This window comes from Pelecanus crispus, chromosome 4 (genome assembly GCF_030463565.1).
Source record: "Pelecanus crispus isolate bPelCri1 chromosome 4, bPelCri1.pri, whole genome shotgun sequence".
In the NCBI taxonomy this organism is placed as follows: domain Eukaryota; kingdom Metazoa; phylum Chordata; class Aves; order Pelecaniformes; family Pelecanidae; genus Pelecanus; species Pelecanus crispus.
The window spans coordinates 18,650,199-18,664,995 of NC_134646.1; the positions used below are offsets into that span (position 1 = coordinate 18,650,199).

A 14,797-nucleotide genomic window follows, 5' to 3' on the forward strand; every position below is an offset into this window, starting at 1 on the left:
GAAGCAAGCTCGTGGTAGAAAGGGAGAAAAAGATTCACATACAGAAAATGCCATTGCATTATTCTCCCGTGACTTTATTTTACACTTCACTCTTCCTACGCAACTTTTCTTTTTTCATTATGTTGCATTTTTAACTTTGCTTTTTTTTTTAAAAAAAAAAAGAAAAGAAAAAAACCCCAGTGGAATGCAGTTCAGGGATAAGCAAACTGCCAATAAATAATCACTTCAAGTAATTTCACTGAATTATCGTATGTACGATACGTATCAATGTAAGATTATACTACTAGCTTCTCAGGGAACCAGAATTATCCAAGAAATGACATTTTTCTCTAAAGTAAATGCACATGGGATACCAGTTGTGAGAGCAGAAGAACACAGAGAAGTTTGCATTTTCCCTGTAAACCCCACGTTCCTCAAATAACAATGGAGACTCCCAGTCCCTGAACCGAGGAGGTTACTCGGTTTTTACATTTTGAACTGTACAGAAATGGACCCACTGCACTCAGATTGCAACATCAGCAAAGGCTACATGCGACTGAGGAAAATTAGTTAAGTTCAAAGATCTCAAGTACTATTTCTTCTTCAGAAAAAAAGTGATAATAAGACTATAATCTGGGGAGAAGGGACTTCAATGGGGGAGTGACAGAGGGTTTAAACGAGTTAAATCCAGTGAGCGTACAGATCCTTGAAACCTAAGTAAATGACTAATACGTACAATTTTATAAACTCAGGAAAAAATTAAAGCTCTCCAAAGCCTTTAATGACAGACAACTTGCCTAACTGTCCACTAGGTCTAATGATTTGAGGAGTGGAACGAGGTCAAAAACAAAGAAAGGAAGCCGTTTTCGAGGTAGAACGACTTTCTCTAAGGAAGGTTTCCTAGAATACAGATGTCTACTGTGGAAACAAGAAGGTTTATAAAAGCCAGAGAAAGAAAATGCACAACTCTCCTCAAGTAAACCCTCAGCATCTGTGGTGCACAGAAAATGATCTTAATGACCCAATTATGGGAAGGAACAATTTATCAGTGTGTATACCAAAACATGATTCACTGCAGAGCAGGGGAGATCAGAACTTAAATAGTAAAGAAGCTGAGGAGAAAATTAAATAGCTGAAGTTACCCGTTAAGTTCTCCACTTCTCTTTCCTCCATGAATGACATGATATCGTCGTCGCCTTCCAAGAGAATCTCACTTTCTGAGTTCTGATTTCCTAAAACTTGACTCTTGATGGACTGCTTTCCTTTAACAAGTATATCCTCATCAGGAGCTGAAATGAAAGAGAGACACATTGCTGTCTGTCAGGTCCCAGAGGCAACAGTGGCAAAGCAGCGCAATTTTTTTTTTAAATGAAAGTCCAGGAAGAAAACTGTTGAGGACTAGCTGTGGGAAGTACCTGTCTTAATCCTCTAATGTTAGGACACATCTAGTTTTAATCCTATTAAGCCTGCTCGAAATTATCCAGAGCTCTCCGCAGCGTTTAGCTCTACTTCAAGTGTTTTTAACAGAGTGGGAAAGGGTACAGCAGACTCTCTTCCCCCGCAGCCTTCCTTCGGAAGCTGAGTGCTCCTGCTGCAAGCAGGTCCCGAGGGCCTGGGGCGTTAACCTGCCCCCCAAACCCCGGCTTCAAGCCCCGGTTTGCCCTGGCAGCAGCAAGCACAGGAGGTTCCCCAGCCTGGCGGGGGCCGCCGCCGCGGCCAAACGGAGCACGGGCCGGAGGGACGAGGCGGAGGCCGCCCTGGCAGGACGGCGGCGGTGGGATGGTGCCCGGCGGGATGGGAGCAGCGGATGGTGCCCGGCGGGATGGGAGCGGAGGGATGGTGCCCGGCGGGATGGGAGCGGAGGGATGGTGCCCGGCGGGATGGGAGCAGCGGGATGGTGCCCGGCGGGATGGTACCCGGCGGGACGGTACCCGGGGGCCGCGCAAGATGCCGGCCTCGGCCCGGCAAAGCCGCAGCAGCTGGGGAAGCGGGGCAAGGAGAGGCCGGCGGGGAGGGGGCCGGCCCGGCGGGGCTCGCCTACATGGCGGCAAAATTGAGGTACGCTGCGCCCGGCTCCACTCCACTCTGGGGCGGCAGCAGGCAGCGGCATCCCGGGGGGGGAAATCCCCGGGGGGCGGGCCGAGCTCCCCGGGAGCGGGGAAGACGAGGGGGCGGCCTCCCGCACCGCCGGAGCTGCAGCCCCGCATCCCTGCCGCTCCCGTTAGCGGCGCGGCCAGCCAGGAGCGATGCGTGGATTTCGTGAGTCAGGAAAGCATCACCCCGCCTCGCAAGCCCGGGCGATGAAGGGAAAGGGGGAATTAAAAAAAAAAAAAAAAAAAAAAAAAAAAAATCAACCACACGATCACGGTCGGCGGCAGAGAAAAGCGTGCACCTGCTTCCAAGAGGCACAACGAAGTGGTACCCGGCCCTTAGAAGGAGCGTTTCTATGCTCACATCTGAGTTTTCGGGATGGAAGAGAAGTAAACCGAAGGCTGGGTTTTACCTGGCGCGCAGGTTTCGCGCTCCCCGCGGTGAGCGGGCGGGCGAAGGTGCCAGCGCCGTGCCCGAGCGGGGCCCCCCCGGCCGGCGGCGGGAGCGCAGCCCCGGCCGCTCCCGCTCCCGCTCCCGCTCCCGCTCGGGAGCAGCAGGGCCAGGGGCACCCGCGGGTGCTCCTCAGCTCGCCTCCGCGCACTGCTGCGCCGAACCCTGCTCTATTTAAATTACAAGCTTCAAAGCTGCAGTCGGAAAAAAAAGGGAAAAAAAAAAAAAGAAAAAAAAAAGAAAAAGGGAAAAAAAAAAGGGGGAAAAAAAGGGGAAGAAAAGGAAAAAAAAGGGGGAAGAAAAGGAAAAAAAAGGGGGAAAAAAGGAAAAAAAAAAGGGGGAAAAAAGGAAAAAAAAAAGGGGGAAAAAAGGAAAAAAAAGGGGGAAAAAAGGAAAAAAAAGGGGGAAAAAAGGAAAAAAAAGGGGGAAAAAAGGGGGGAAAAAAGGGGGGAAAAAAGGGGGGAAAAAGGGGGGGAAAAAGGGGGGGAAAAAGGGGGGGAAAAAAGGGGGGAAAAAAGGGGGGAAAAAAGGGGGGAAAAAAGGGGGGAAAAAAGGGGGGAGAAAGGAGGGAGAAAGGAGGGAGAAAGGGGGGAGAAAGGGGGGAGAAAGGGGGGAGAAAGGGGGGAGAAAGGGGGGAGAAAGGGGGGAGAAAGGGGGGAGAAAGGGGGGAGAAAGGGGGGAGAAAGGGGGGAGAAAGGGGGGAGAAAGGGGGGGGAAGGGGGGGGAAGGGGGGGGAAGGGGGGGGAAGGGGGGGGAAGGGGGGGGGAAGGGGGGGGGAAAGGGGGGGAAAGGGGGGGAAAGGGGGGGAAAGGGGGGGAAAGGGGGGGAAAGGGGGGGAAAGGGGGGGAAAGGGGGGGAAAGGGGGGGAAAGGGGGGGAAAGGGGGGGAAAGGGGGGGGAAAGGAAAAAAGGAAAAAAGGAAAAAAGGAAAAAAGGAAAAAAAAAGGCGATCACTCACTCTACACCTAAGTTACCACTTGCTGTGGTAAAAAGCCAAAAAACAGCAGTGTATGTGTTGTCTGGGTTTTGTTTTGTTTTTTTTTTTTTACAGTTGAAAATAAAAACGCTATTTCTTAAAAAAAAACAGATTGAGAACGCCCATGGCAGAGCCGTGTTTGAAAAACATTCACCAAACACATCAGGACCAACTAACTTCAACACCTTGCTCGCTGCTTTCTCCGATTGCTGCCATACTTGATTTGAAGTTCCAGGGGCTTACTTTAAAAATATGTTAATCTGCAAACATTTACAGAAGGCAGCAATTCCCCAGTGGCAATATATAAAGTTTAAATTGTTTAAGTAAATCTATGCACATAAATTGCAAATAATAAACTTTTCAATTAAGTGAAAACTAAAAAAGAAATCCAAACAAACAACCCCCCACCCCAAACCACCAAATACCCTGGGTTTGGTTTAGGCCTTGAGCTTACAAAAAAACCCCAAACAACCACCCCACACCCATTCCAAACAAAACAAAAACAAACAAAAAGAACACAAAGAAAAGGAAGCTTGATTTGCCATACAAAATAAAACGCAATTTACGCATGACCCTTTCTCCCCAACCAGTAACTGCCACTTGTAAGCAAGCCTTTAAAAATAAATTATTGTAAAGCTTTAACTGCATTGTACAAACACAAATTTTACTTTCTTCTAAAATGTGCTCATGTAAATAATAATAACTCAGATTCTGGAGTTGTTCAACATGAGCTGAAAACCTTCTTGTCATGGAAAATATGCAGCTGATATTTAGAAAGGTTTTCCTGTAATTAACTCCCCCTTGAGGATTTTAAGTTAGCAGCAGTAAAATTACCAACAGTATACTAATATACACCACATGCACTGTTACTCAGTGGCCTAGCAGCATTCTCTTGAAGATCAAAAAAAGTAAAACAGAACAAAACCATCCCAGGGATAAAGTCAAAGATAATTTGGGGTTTTTTTTTGGGTTTGGGGTTTTTTTTTGGTGTTTGGGGGCTTTTTGTTTTTTTGTTTTTTTTTTTAAATACAGGCAAACTATATTTGTTGTTTCAAAAACCCCATCTGCGCTGTTGTACATACCTGCCATTTTTGCTTCCTTTACTACAATCTATTTGTGCTATACTGAAGGTGTTATTTCAAACTAGCCTTCTACCTATTGTCATTTAAGATTGAATTGAGAGCCAAGATCATACTTCGCACAACTTGTCCAAAATACTGTATGTCCTTCAGTCTTTCTTCTTATCTACCATTAAGGAAAAATAAAATCAGTACGGCAACTTCCAAGCCAAAGATGACTGGATAACAGAAATATGTACCTCCTGCCTTATCTTCGTCATTTATTCAGATTTTATTTCTTTCCCCAACTAGTGGTATTATAGACTCAAAACCATACATCTTATGTAACTGCCTTTTTCAATAAAAGATTTTAGACCGTAAGTTGTTTTAGTCCATTTTTGTACATTTGTCATCTCTTTGCACATGATGTTAGTTACCCACATTTCCTGACATGCATGAAGCGTGTATACACACGGGCACAGGAAGATGCAGAGCCTGTCTACACACCCGCAGATACTAATACTGGAAGGCAGTACTGCAGGTACTAGCTACTGGATAGATACTAGTACCGCAGATACTAGCTACTGGAAGGCAGTAAGACATCACATGCTGAACCAGAAGCTGCTTTTTCTGTACTGACTTGAATAAAGCACTGCTCCTGCAACCAACACAACACGTTCACATGAGTATCTGTATAGAGCTGAATGTATTCCACATGGATTCACCTATTTTCTGTATATAAATGCACTTAAGTAGGCAGGCCACGCTCTAGTTCTCTTTCTATATTTACTGACTAGAGATATATATGATGGAGCATGACATCGTGTGACTTACTCAGTTCCCATGTATGCACACAGGTATATTACACCGCATTTCATATTTCAGGTCCCAACCCCTGCTCTGTCGTCTTCTAACCCAAACCGCTCTCTGCCAGGCCTGCCTATCCTTGGCGTGACTGGAGCGTCTGGCTCCAATCCTGCAGATCTAAGCCTACGTTCACATACAGCCTTTCAAGATCAAGACCTCAAGGCATGGCCTATGTGTTGCACAGGACATAACAGCCTGCTGGCGGAGTATTTATCCAGCACAGCAATTTCATTAGTGTAATTCATTAGTGTAATTCCATGCACTCCTTCCCGAACGGCTCTGTAAGATCCAGTTTCTTCAAGCAGCTCTTTGCAAACAGATCTGCGCACCTGCAGAGAGTCTTATTTATTCCAGTTAAATCTCTGGAACACTTAGGTGTAAAAAATAATGGTTTAGCTTACATTGCTGAACAAGCTTAAGGCATTCCCAGAGTGACAGATTATTTTAAATTGTTTGTCTACAACTTAACCTTACATGCAAAATACAATTTTTAAAAGCCATTTGAAAAATAAAGTATCGGAAAGCATGACACAGAGGATACTTATGTCGCTTTTTTAATGACTGGTAAATATATCAGGAAAAACCATTCAGGGAAAAGATGCATTAAAAACCCCTTACTAACTATTTTTTAAAAAAGGGCTCCCAGAAACCTCACTGTAATCTTCCTATTTGTTTAAAAAGGAAATTTTAATTTTTCCATTTTAACAATGGAAAAAATGACCACCTTCACATCAGATTTTTTTAAATATTATTTTTAAGACTTCTTTTTCATCCCTTGAGTTGAAGCAAAGAAAACTGACCAGTCAATTGCAATACTGTAGGTGAGCAGCTGCTAGTCCCTTGCAGTCCCAAAGCTCTAAATTCTGCCTGTTGCCTTAATGGAAATGCTACAAACTGTTTTAAACCCCCTCTCCCCAAATTTTTAACAAATGTCAATAAAAAAAAACAACAAATCACTTGTTATAAAGCTTGATAAGATATTTTCTGGCAGCTAAAGATTCTCTCACAAAACATTGTATTTGGGGGTCAATCTAAAAATACTAACAGGTTTAAAGTACTCATTTTTTTCGCTTTCACACCTATATAAGTATTTTGGTTTCATTTCTAAACAATGGGTGAAAGGGAGAACAGAAAAGAGTTAACTCCTCCCATCCCAAACTTTTTCTATCAAACCACCTTCACCTCTCTTTCCTTCCCCCACAATACACTACTAGATTGACTTTTATAAATAGCCATTTTGGAAAGATTCCCCCCGCCCCCTTTGAAAAATTACCTAAAGCCTTTTTTTCCCAAGCAAGTTAATGTGAACTTGGGAATGGCAATTAAATTGTCAGAATTAAAAAATTTGTTTTTAACTAGAAGGTAGCCAGAAGTATAGTCATGGGGCTGGTATTGATTGTCTGAACAGAGAACATCAGTCTTCAGGTATTTATTCTGCCACCTCTGCACCAGAGGTTCTCCTTCAAATCAAATCAATCCCTGGAAAAGATTGGTTCTTGCTACTAAGACACATAACTAGGCTGCAACAGAGCTGATTGTTGTTGTTCTCTCTAGGTTTCACTGAACGATATCTAGGCTTCCAATTGTTTCCAAATAATTTTCACAGTTGCAAATTGTGATCTTTCCTAGGCTGTGAGCTCTCCGGGGTGGAGAATACATCTGGTTTTATTTGAAAGACACCAAGCAGTTGATGACGTGTATCTGCTAATGAAAAGTGTGCTAAAATCCATGCTTTCAAGCATGGTTACTGCAATAGTACTTTTCCGTTATTTATGCATTATTTTCCCCTGTCTCCCTTTTGGCAAAATCCCTTATACCCAATTTCAGGTTTTGGGTTTGCTCTGTTTTGTTTCGAGAAAAGCTTAAATAGACAGTAGGGAACCTTTTATTCATTATTTAAAAATGCTTTTGCTTCATTTCAATTGAGATAGAATAATTAATGATAAATTATTGATAAGAAATCATAAAATACTGGGGCTAACATTCTGTGAATTCTAAGGATAGCTACATCATGAAAACAGGGCCTGAAAGTCTGATTCTGAAAATAACTGGAAAAAAAGAAAAAAATCTGAAAAGAGCTGGATTTTCTGACTTGAAATTGGTTAATATTAAAAGTTTATAAACACAATTCAGAAAGAAATAGATCAAGTGACCACTCCAGCTGACCTTTCCGACAACTGTACCTTCTGAGACTCAGAAGGTCTTTTTTGGGGGGAACCCAAATCAAAAATTCCACACCAAAAAACCCAAACCCAAAACAAAGCCATAAAAAAAAACTCTAACGCCCCTTGTATTCCTATACATTATATATATTTTCCAGTTGAACCTGAATTTGTACTGTGGTCATCTATTTTACACCTTGCCAGTGGAAGGTCTTGGAACAAGAGAGTTGCATACGTACGCACACTCAGTTAGGCAGATAGTAATTATCTATATTCTCAGAAATCACATTAAATAATGACTTAAGGTAAACTAGAATATTCACTGGATAGATAAACAAACAGAATGGCAATAGATAACAGAGGCAGTATGCAATTAAATTCAGAATAAAACAACATCAAGAAATTAAATATAATAGAAGCCCGTTAAGGGTGTCAAATTCTAGACAGAAAGGTGGACAGAAAACAATTAGCTCTATTTAAATTACCAGGGTTAGCTACCAGCTAGGCCTATTAGCTACCTATGAAGCAGGGCTACTCTTATTCACTCTTCTTTTGTATTGACAAAAATTGTACTCCTGACAATTACAAACTGAGTATGAGCCATAGCCCTTGAAATACAGCATGGATTAGCGAAAATATCACATTACTATGAAAGATGAATAATTGTATTAGTGTGTGTTTACTTACAGAAGAATTAGTTACACAAATATAGGTAGGAGCTCTAAATAAAGAGTAGTAAAAATAAAGGTATTTTTCAGTATTTTGATAAACAATATAAGATTAAATATGAAAATATGAGTAGAATACATAAAACTGTGACAAGATCCATTTAATTTAAAGTAAATATAATATTAAAGGGGGGCAATTGTCCATAGAGTATTAAACAGAAAGAAACCTTGTGCCCTTAAAGTCCATGGCGTAGAAACAACACACAATATTAAGAACAACAAGCCCCAAAGCAAAAAGTGGGTTAATTAATTCTACATCTTGTTCCTCTTCCTATAGTCAAAGATGTAGGGCTCTACGAACGTTGCTTTCAGATCACTTTATTGACTATTCTCTGTACGGTCATTTATTTTAGAGGACTGATGTCACATTTGGCATTATATCAGCTGACATATTGTAGACATTTTCTTCCAGAAATGGCTCTTTAAGGCTGAGTGCCATAGGTTAAGATGCCTGATGGAAACTAACTTTATGATAGTGATGTTCTTCTATATTCGTACTACAGTCTTAATAATTTTAAATTAGCATAAAGTTTATGCCTCCACATATGTGTGTGTATACATATATGCATGCAGTAATTCAGACTAAAAAAGAAAAAAAAAAGACCTAAATTTAAATTATTCTATTTCATGACATGTACCTTCAACGTGAAGGGTACTCAGCTTTAATTATAAACAAATTATTTTTAAATGTAAGAAAGATTTTTCTACCTTATCAATGTATCTTCATTAGATTGCAAAGACATAAAATTCTAGACTAAACCCCAAAGTTGAGTAGGTTTGGATGGGGTTTTGTTTGTTTGTTTGTCTTTTTGGTTTATTATAGAATTCTCAAACTGATTATTGTATTAGTTTTGTAAACACATTCCTCTAGAACAGATGTAGCAGCATGTAGCTGAGTGATCCCCAATAATAAAATGGGAAAGAAAAAACCTGTTAAAAAATGCAATCTCCTTTTTTAAAATCACCAGGTAGAAATCATCATTAGCATTTGCTGCTTGAACAATACTTTACATTTCAGCATTTGTTACTATTTCTTCCATATCAAATTCTTGCAGAAAAACTTGAGGACTTAAACATAAGCAAAGGTCTGAATACAGTTTAGCTTTAGAAGTGTTATTTTTCTTTTAATGTATCTGTAACGATAGGCGCATATGTGCTAAGGCTAACTGAAATAATTGCTGTGGATTTCTGAACAGGGAAGATCTTATTCTGAAGTTACTAAAGCATAAATAGGTAATTTACCTCAAGAAAGTGTGTCCAGGGATTAATGGCAAAATTGCATCCACTTTTCTTCTGCTTAGCGAGAACCGTATTTGTAATCATTCTACGCAAAGTATGCACAAAGTGCCAGCTCAACTAAGATGTAATGAAGAGGTTTAACGAATACCAACGTTGCTTATATGAGGTAACGGTCAGTTTATCCTTGTATTGAACGTGTCTGAAATGCAACGACAAAAGCCTTTGGCATTTGGGACAGTTTTCTAGCATCTGAAAGGAATGAAGGTCTAGGCTTTACTGCCACGTACTGTAACCTGCTGCTGTTGGCAAGAAGCAGATTTTACACTGACCGTGTTCTCCGGCTGCTTTTAGTGTCGCTTCAGGATGTGTCGATCCAAGGGGGTTACGCACAAATCGTCGCCGGCGCCGCAAGTCATCTTCCCAGTAGTCAAGGCGCCAGAACTCACGAGGACGACTACAATGAAACAGAGGAGCCACATATGTTAGCAATTATCAAACAGCATGGTAGCGCTGAATTTCTGCATAAAGCTCTCCTTGTTTGCGCTGCTTTCGCCTTTTTTTTTTTTTTTTTTAACCTCCCCCCTTTCTGCAATCTTTTACTTAGGTATGTCCTTGAAAATAACAATATCACCTTCCAGTCTAAGGAACTCCTTTCCCTTTTTTCTTGGAAGGTGAAATGAGCACTAAATACATCATTTTGAAATGAATTGCTGACAGTGTGATCAGTTTCCCCACACTCTAGTGGCATGTGCTCCGATTTCAGCCTCATTTCAGCCTCAGCAGGGCACCTTTCTCAGTGACTGCATTTATAAACCAGAATAGGGAAAAGGCTATTATAAATATGGTATAGCATTACCTATATTAATCAAAGTCTGTCCCCCTTCATTTTTCTTCCTAATTTGTGCCTTTTTGCACAAGGTCAGTAAATCATACCATGAATTCTTGGTCCAGAAAGTGTTAACTTTAATGAATACCTCAGTTACATGGTTATGTATGTGATAATAAAATATTACTCTGTTTAGATGTGCAGGAATTTAATTAAAATAATCTCTTAAAATATTCATTACATTTAGCCCCTGAGGCTTAGAACAACACAAGAAAATGCATTTCTTTTCCATTTACTGTTTTTAAATAAACCATTCCAGGAGAGTGAAACAGCAATCCATTTTCGAGCAAATCAGATTGGATTTCTGGTTTATGTAGTTGTGTTTTTACATTTAATTAAAACCTACATGTTATGATGTGTAATAATTGCTATATTGAAGGCATACTTTTAAAAAATTACATCTAGAAAAGGTTATCTCAAATTCATTATTTTCCATTGTATGCTCCAAATATACGTAGATCTTTTTAATATGGTCATATATAAGTGCCAGTTACTATCTTGTTAGTTGATCGTGAATGAATGCCACTGTAAAACAGTATTTTAGCCCAGAGAATGTACAAACCCTGCCAATTTCGGGTATAGCAAATAAACAAACAGAAAATGCCTGAAGCATAGAAGAGCCACCATAGCCTGAAAACCTGTACGCCCAAATTAAAAAAAACTGATTTTGTTTGTTAACATAGCTAGTATTAAAACAATAGATGAAAATGCACATATATTCCATTTCTGGTCCAGTAGCTAATAGAAAGTATACCTGTCAACACTGACAAATGAATAGCCTCAACTAATTTAGAGATCACAATGTTAAAAATACTTGTTTTCTACGTTCTTAGTTTTGAGGTCTGAAGGCAGAAGTGAGTTTTATTTCAGGTAAATCAAGGTTTCAAACAAACATGGTTACAAAAGCTGGAATAATGTGCATAACCCTACTCTCAAACACAGTTTGCAGACATTAAAAATTGTGAGTGAAAATCTTATAAAAATTGAGACCGTCTTTGCATCTACCTTCATTAAAATTCTATGCCTTTTTCTAACACCAAAGAAAAGGCAGTGCTATTCTTCATCTTCCTGACCTCTTACTTTCTGAAAAATACTGAAGTATTGGAATTAAAAGCCCCAGTATCTTATTTTCACACTTTGTGTGTGTTACAATCATGCTAAAATTTGAATGTTTTGATAATAAAATCCAATGATTTTGGAATAATTAACCAAACAAAAATTGTAAAACACAGGAAGATATGGATTTATTCAAAGGTCGATTAATAACTTAAAATTCTCCATTAGTGATTATAGAAAAAAGGCAGAACACAGCTGGCTATGTGCATGCCTTTGATAGTCGTAGAGCATGGATAGGCACTTCATCATTCTGCCTTCCTACATTTATCTGTTAAAATTATTATCAAATATCAGCCAGGATGCAGTCGTGAATCACAGACTGTTCCTCGTCTTCAGGGGAATGATACAATGAGGGTCTATTCATCAGTATGGCAATCGGCACAAGTAATTAGTTCCCTAGACTGAGATCTCCTACAAAGCTTATTTCAGTCAGCACCACAAACATATGACAATGAAAAGCTAATGGAAGCCGCTAAAATTTGTTAACCTTTTCTGCCATCAATCCTTCTGGTATTCTGTGCTACAGTATTATGCAAAGATGGTAAATTATTAATTTGTCATTCATCTATCTTTCTACAGTTTTGATAGAATTAAGCGATGCCATTCTTCTGGATAACAATTACAATTATACTACATTACAAAACTATGCTAAAATTATTAGAAAAATAGGTAACAATGATCGGGCATGAGGTATTAGCCTGAAACATAATATATCTTTAGTCCCCTACTTTTATTTTCAGTTCAGCATACGAAATTTGCATAGGATTTCATCTCCTCCACTGGTGCGCTGATTATTCACAAACAACAACATATCAACTATTAGACTCTGTATCTGGGTATTTATAACGATTGGCAACCACTGTATTATGAGGTAAAGAAAAAAAAAAATCTACTCTCTACACATAGAAAAATATCCACCAAAAACCTGCACAGCCAAAAATAAACACCTATGTTGTCTAACTCTTACAAGTGAGCCAATTTTGAGAGCAGCTATTGAGACAAAGGCATATTAGTACCAATATAAGCCAGTATACTACATAATTACTCTAGAAGCTTACTGGCAAGATCAATTAACCACTGCAGTCACATCCCCAAAAGGCAATGGTGTACCATGCAGACTATGTACTTCTACAGCCAGGGGGAGACAGACATAAATATTGCTCTGATTCAGGCAGAACTGACTGCTGAAGGACTGATTGATTATGAAGCAAAGGGCCAAGTAAGCAGATTTTGGGAACAGTACATACACTGCCATTGACTATGGGGGACACTTGACAACAGAAGTTTCTGGCCTTACAATAAAGGCTGCCATATGGACTAAAGGTGCTATATGGACTGGATCAATGAACATAAGTACTCAATTAGTGTAAGTGCAGGAGCAATATTTCTCAGGGGATTAGGGATTTATGAATTATAAATCATATGATTTGCATGGATTTGTCAGGGCCCCCTCTAACATCACACACAGTAATTAGTGGTTCCTTGGTAACAATATTGACTGAATAGAAACAAAGCTTTCATATTAAATGTTTTATTCAAATAGCATAACCATTATACAAAAAGTTCCCCAAATTAGTACATAGTACAGGCTATGTACTCAGAATTGAGACAAAACCTTCTTCTCAATTCCCATGTAACTAACTAGATTGTTACAATTGTACAGAGATGAGAAGAAATACAGAATGACCAATATAACCTGTATTCTCAGGACTTTGAGTGTGTCATGCAAAAGAAAAAGTCACTTCACTGTGGTCAATGGGAAGAAGCTTAAATGCTCACAGATCTTCATTCCAAGAACCAGAAACCTATTTTTCCTACCAGTTTCAAAGATTAACACAACTGGAAACAAAACATACCAGCTGGTGTACTAGTTTTATTATGGTGTTACAGGAAAGGAGTTTTAGGTGTGGGAGTTACCTATTGGTCCTCATACGCTATAGGAGATTTAAATTGAATCTAAGCAGTACAACCAGAGAATGACAGAAGGATCATGCAATTGCTGAAGAATTACTTCTTGTAATGCCTTATCCGTTGTGTATTTCAAAATATTCTGCTACCTCTATGACCACAGAAAAGAAGCAGTACACACACTAGCGTGGATAGAAAAGGGACTCTGTGAGGCAGGGAAGAGGAAAGAAAACATAAATTTACAAATGCAATAGTTTGAGAGGTCTTAGGGCTGTATTTGGGCCACCAGTTAATTGAGAATGGATTTTAGCACACCAGAAACATCCATTTGGATCCTTAGATTACTGAAGTACTAAATAAATGAACACAGTACAGAAGAGAGAAACAAAGAAAAGAAAAGCGAAAGCAGAACAGCATTATAGAAATCGTCTGCAGAGACAGAGATGACTAGAGCTCTAAATGACCTCTTCTATCTAGAAGGCTATCTAGCCTTAAAGGCAAGAAAACTCACTCACACGGAAGACAATTGCAACAAACTTAAAAGCAGATGGAAACTAGAGTGTGTATGCCCTATGAAAAAAAAGTGTTGTTACGAAGACTGAGACCAGCACAGTCTGCTATTATAGTCTTTGCACAGTCTGCTATTTAAAGAAAAGCAGTTCTTGCTCTGCTGTATGGCAATTATGTACATTAAACACAGATATGAAACATTAGTCAACGTGAATTTTGTACTGCTAGAAATGATTGCACTGACATGTCTGGAAGCCAAGGCTGTTCCCAGGCCATAGAACAAGAAAACAGCGGGTAATCATGACATAAGCATACTACTTCATTCACATGCCCTAAACCTATGTGAAGATACCAAGATACATTTCCAGATGACATATTCCTCGCTGGAACTCTAACTGTAGCGTTAAGCAGGTAAGTCAATCTCCAAGCCTAATCACTCCTTGGTCTCTCCGCTAAGACCATCAGCAAGGCAATCAGTCAGCGATGGCAATTTCTAAGGTGTAAATGCTCAAACACAAAGACCCAGGCTAAATTAGTTTCACAGACAACCAAACACAGAGCGGCAACACTACTTATTCATCAGTAACAACAGCATAGATTTGAAGGGAAACCTGGAAGAAGGCGGCTCTGCAATTTCTTCATCACCAACTGCAAGCCTACCACAATTTCTGGTTTTAATTTATTCAGCACTTCGGTTTCAATGGCTCATCAAACACACAATATCAGGTGCTACTTCTAAATTACACAAAAGAGCAATCATTGAACACAAATAGTGATGCCAAATTTTTAAGAAAAAATTATTTCAATGCTCTTCAGGAACATTTCTTG

General features: G+C 39.8%; 1 protein-coding gene across 2 annotated transcripts in view; it reads right to left on the bottom strand.

Moving 5' to 3' along the window:
- LRBA (LPS responsive beige-like anchor protein) overlaps window positions 1-14,797 on the bottom strand; it is a 419,408-nt gene that overhangs the window by 190,672 nt on the left and 213,939 nt on the right. For both annotated transcript variants that reach the window (XM_075709754.1, XM_075709753.1), the window contains 2 exons: window positions 9,879-10,003; window positions 1,122-1,268 (listed from right to left, as the gene is read on the bottom strand). In XM_075709754.1, the coding sequence (XP_075565869.1) occupies window positions 1,122-1,268; window positions 9,879-10,003 (272 nt within the window). The remainder of the gene's footprint in view (window positions 1-1,121; window positions 1,269-9,878; window positions 10,004-14,797) is intronic.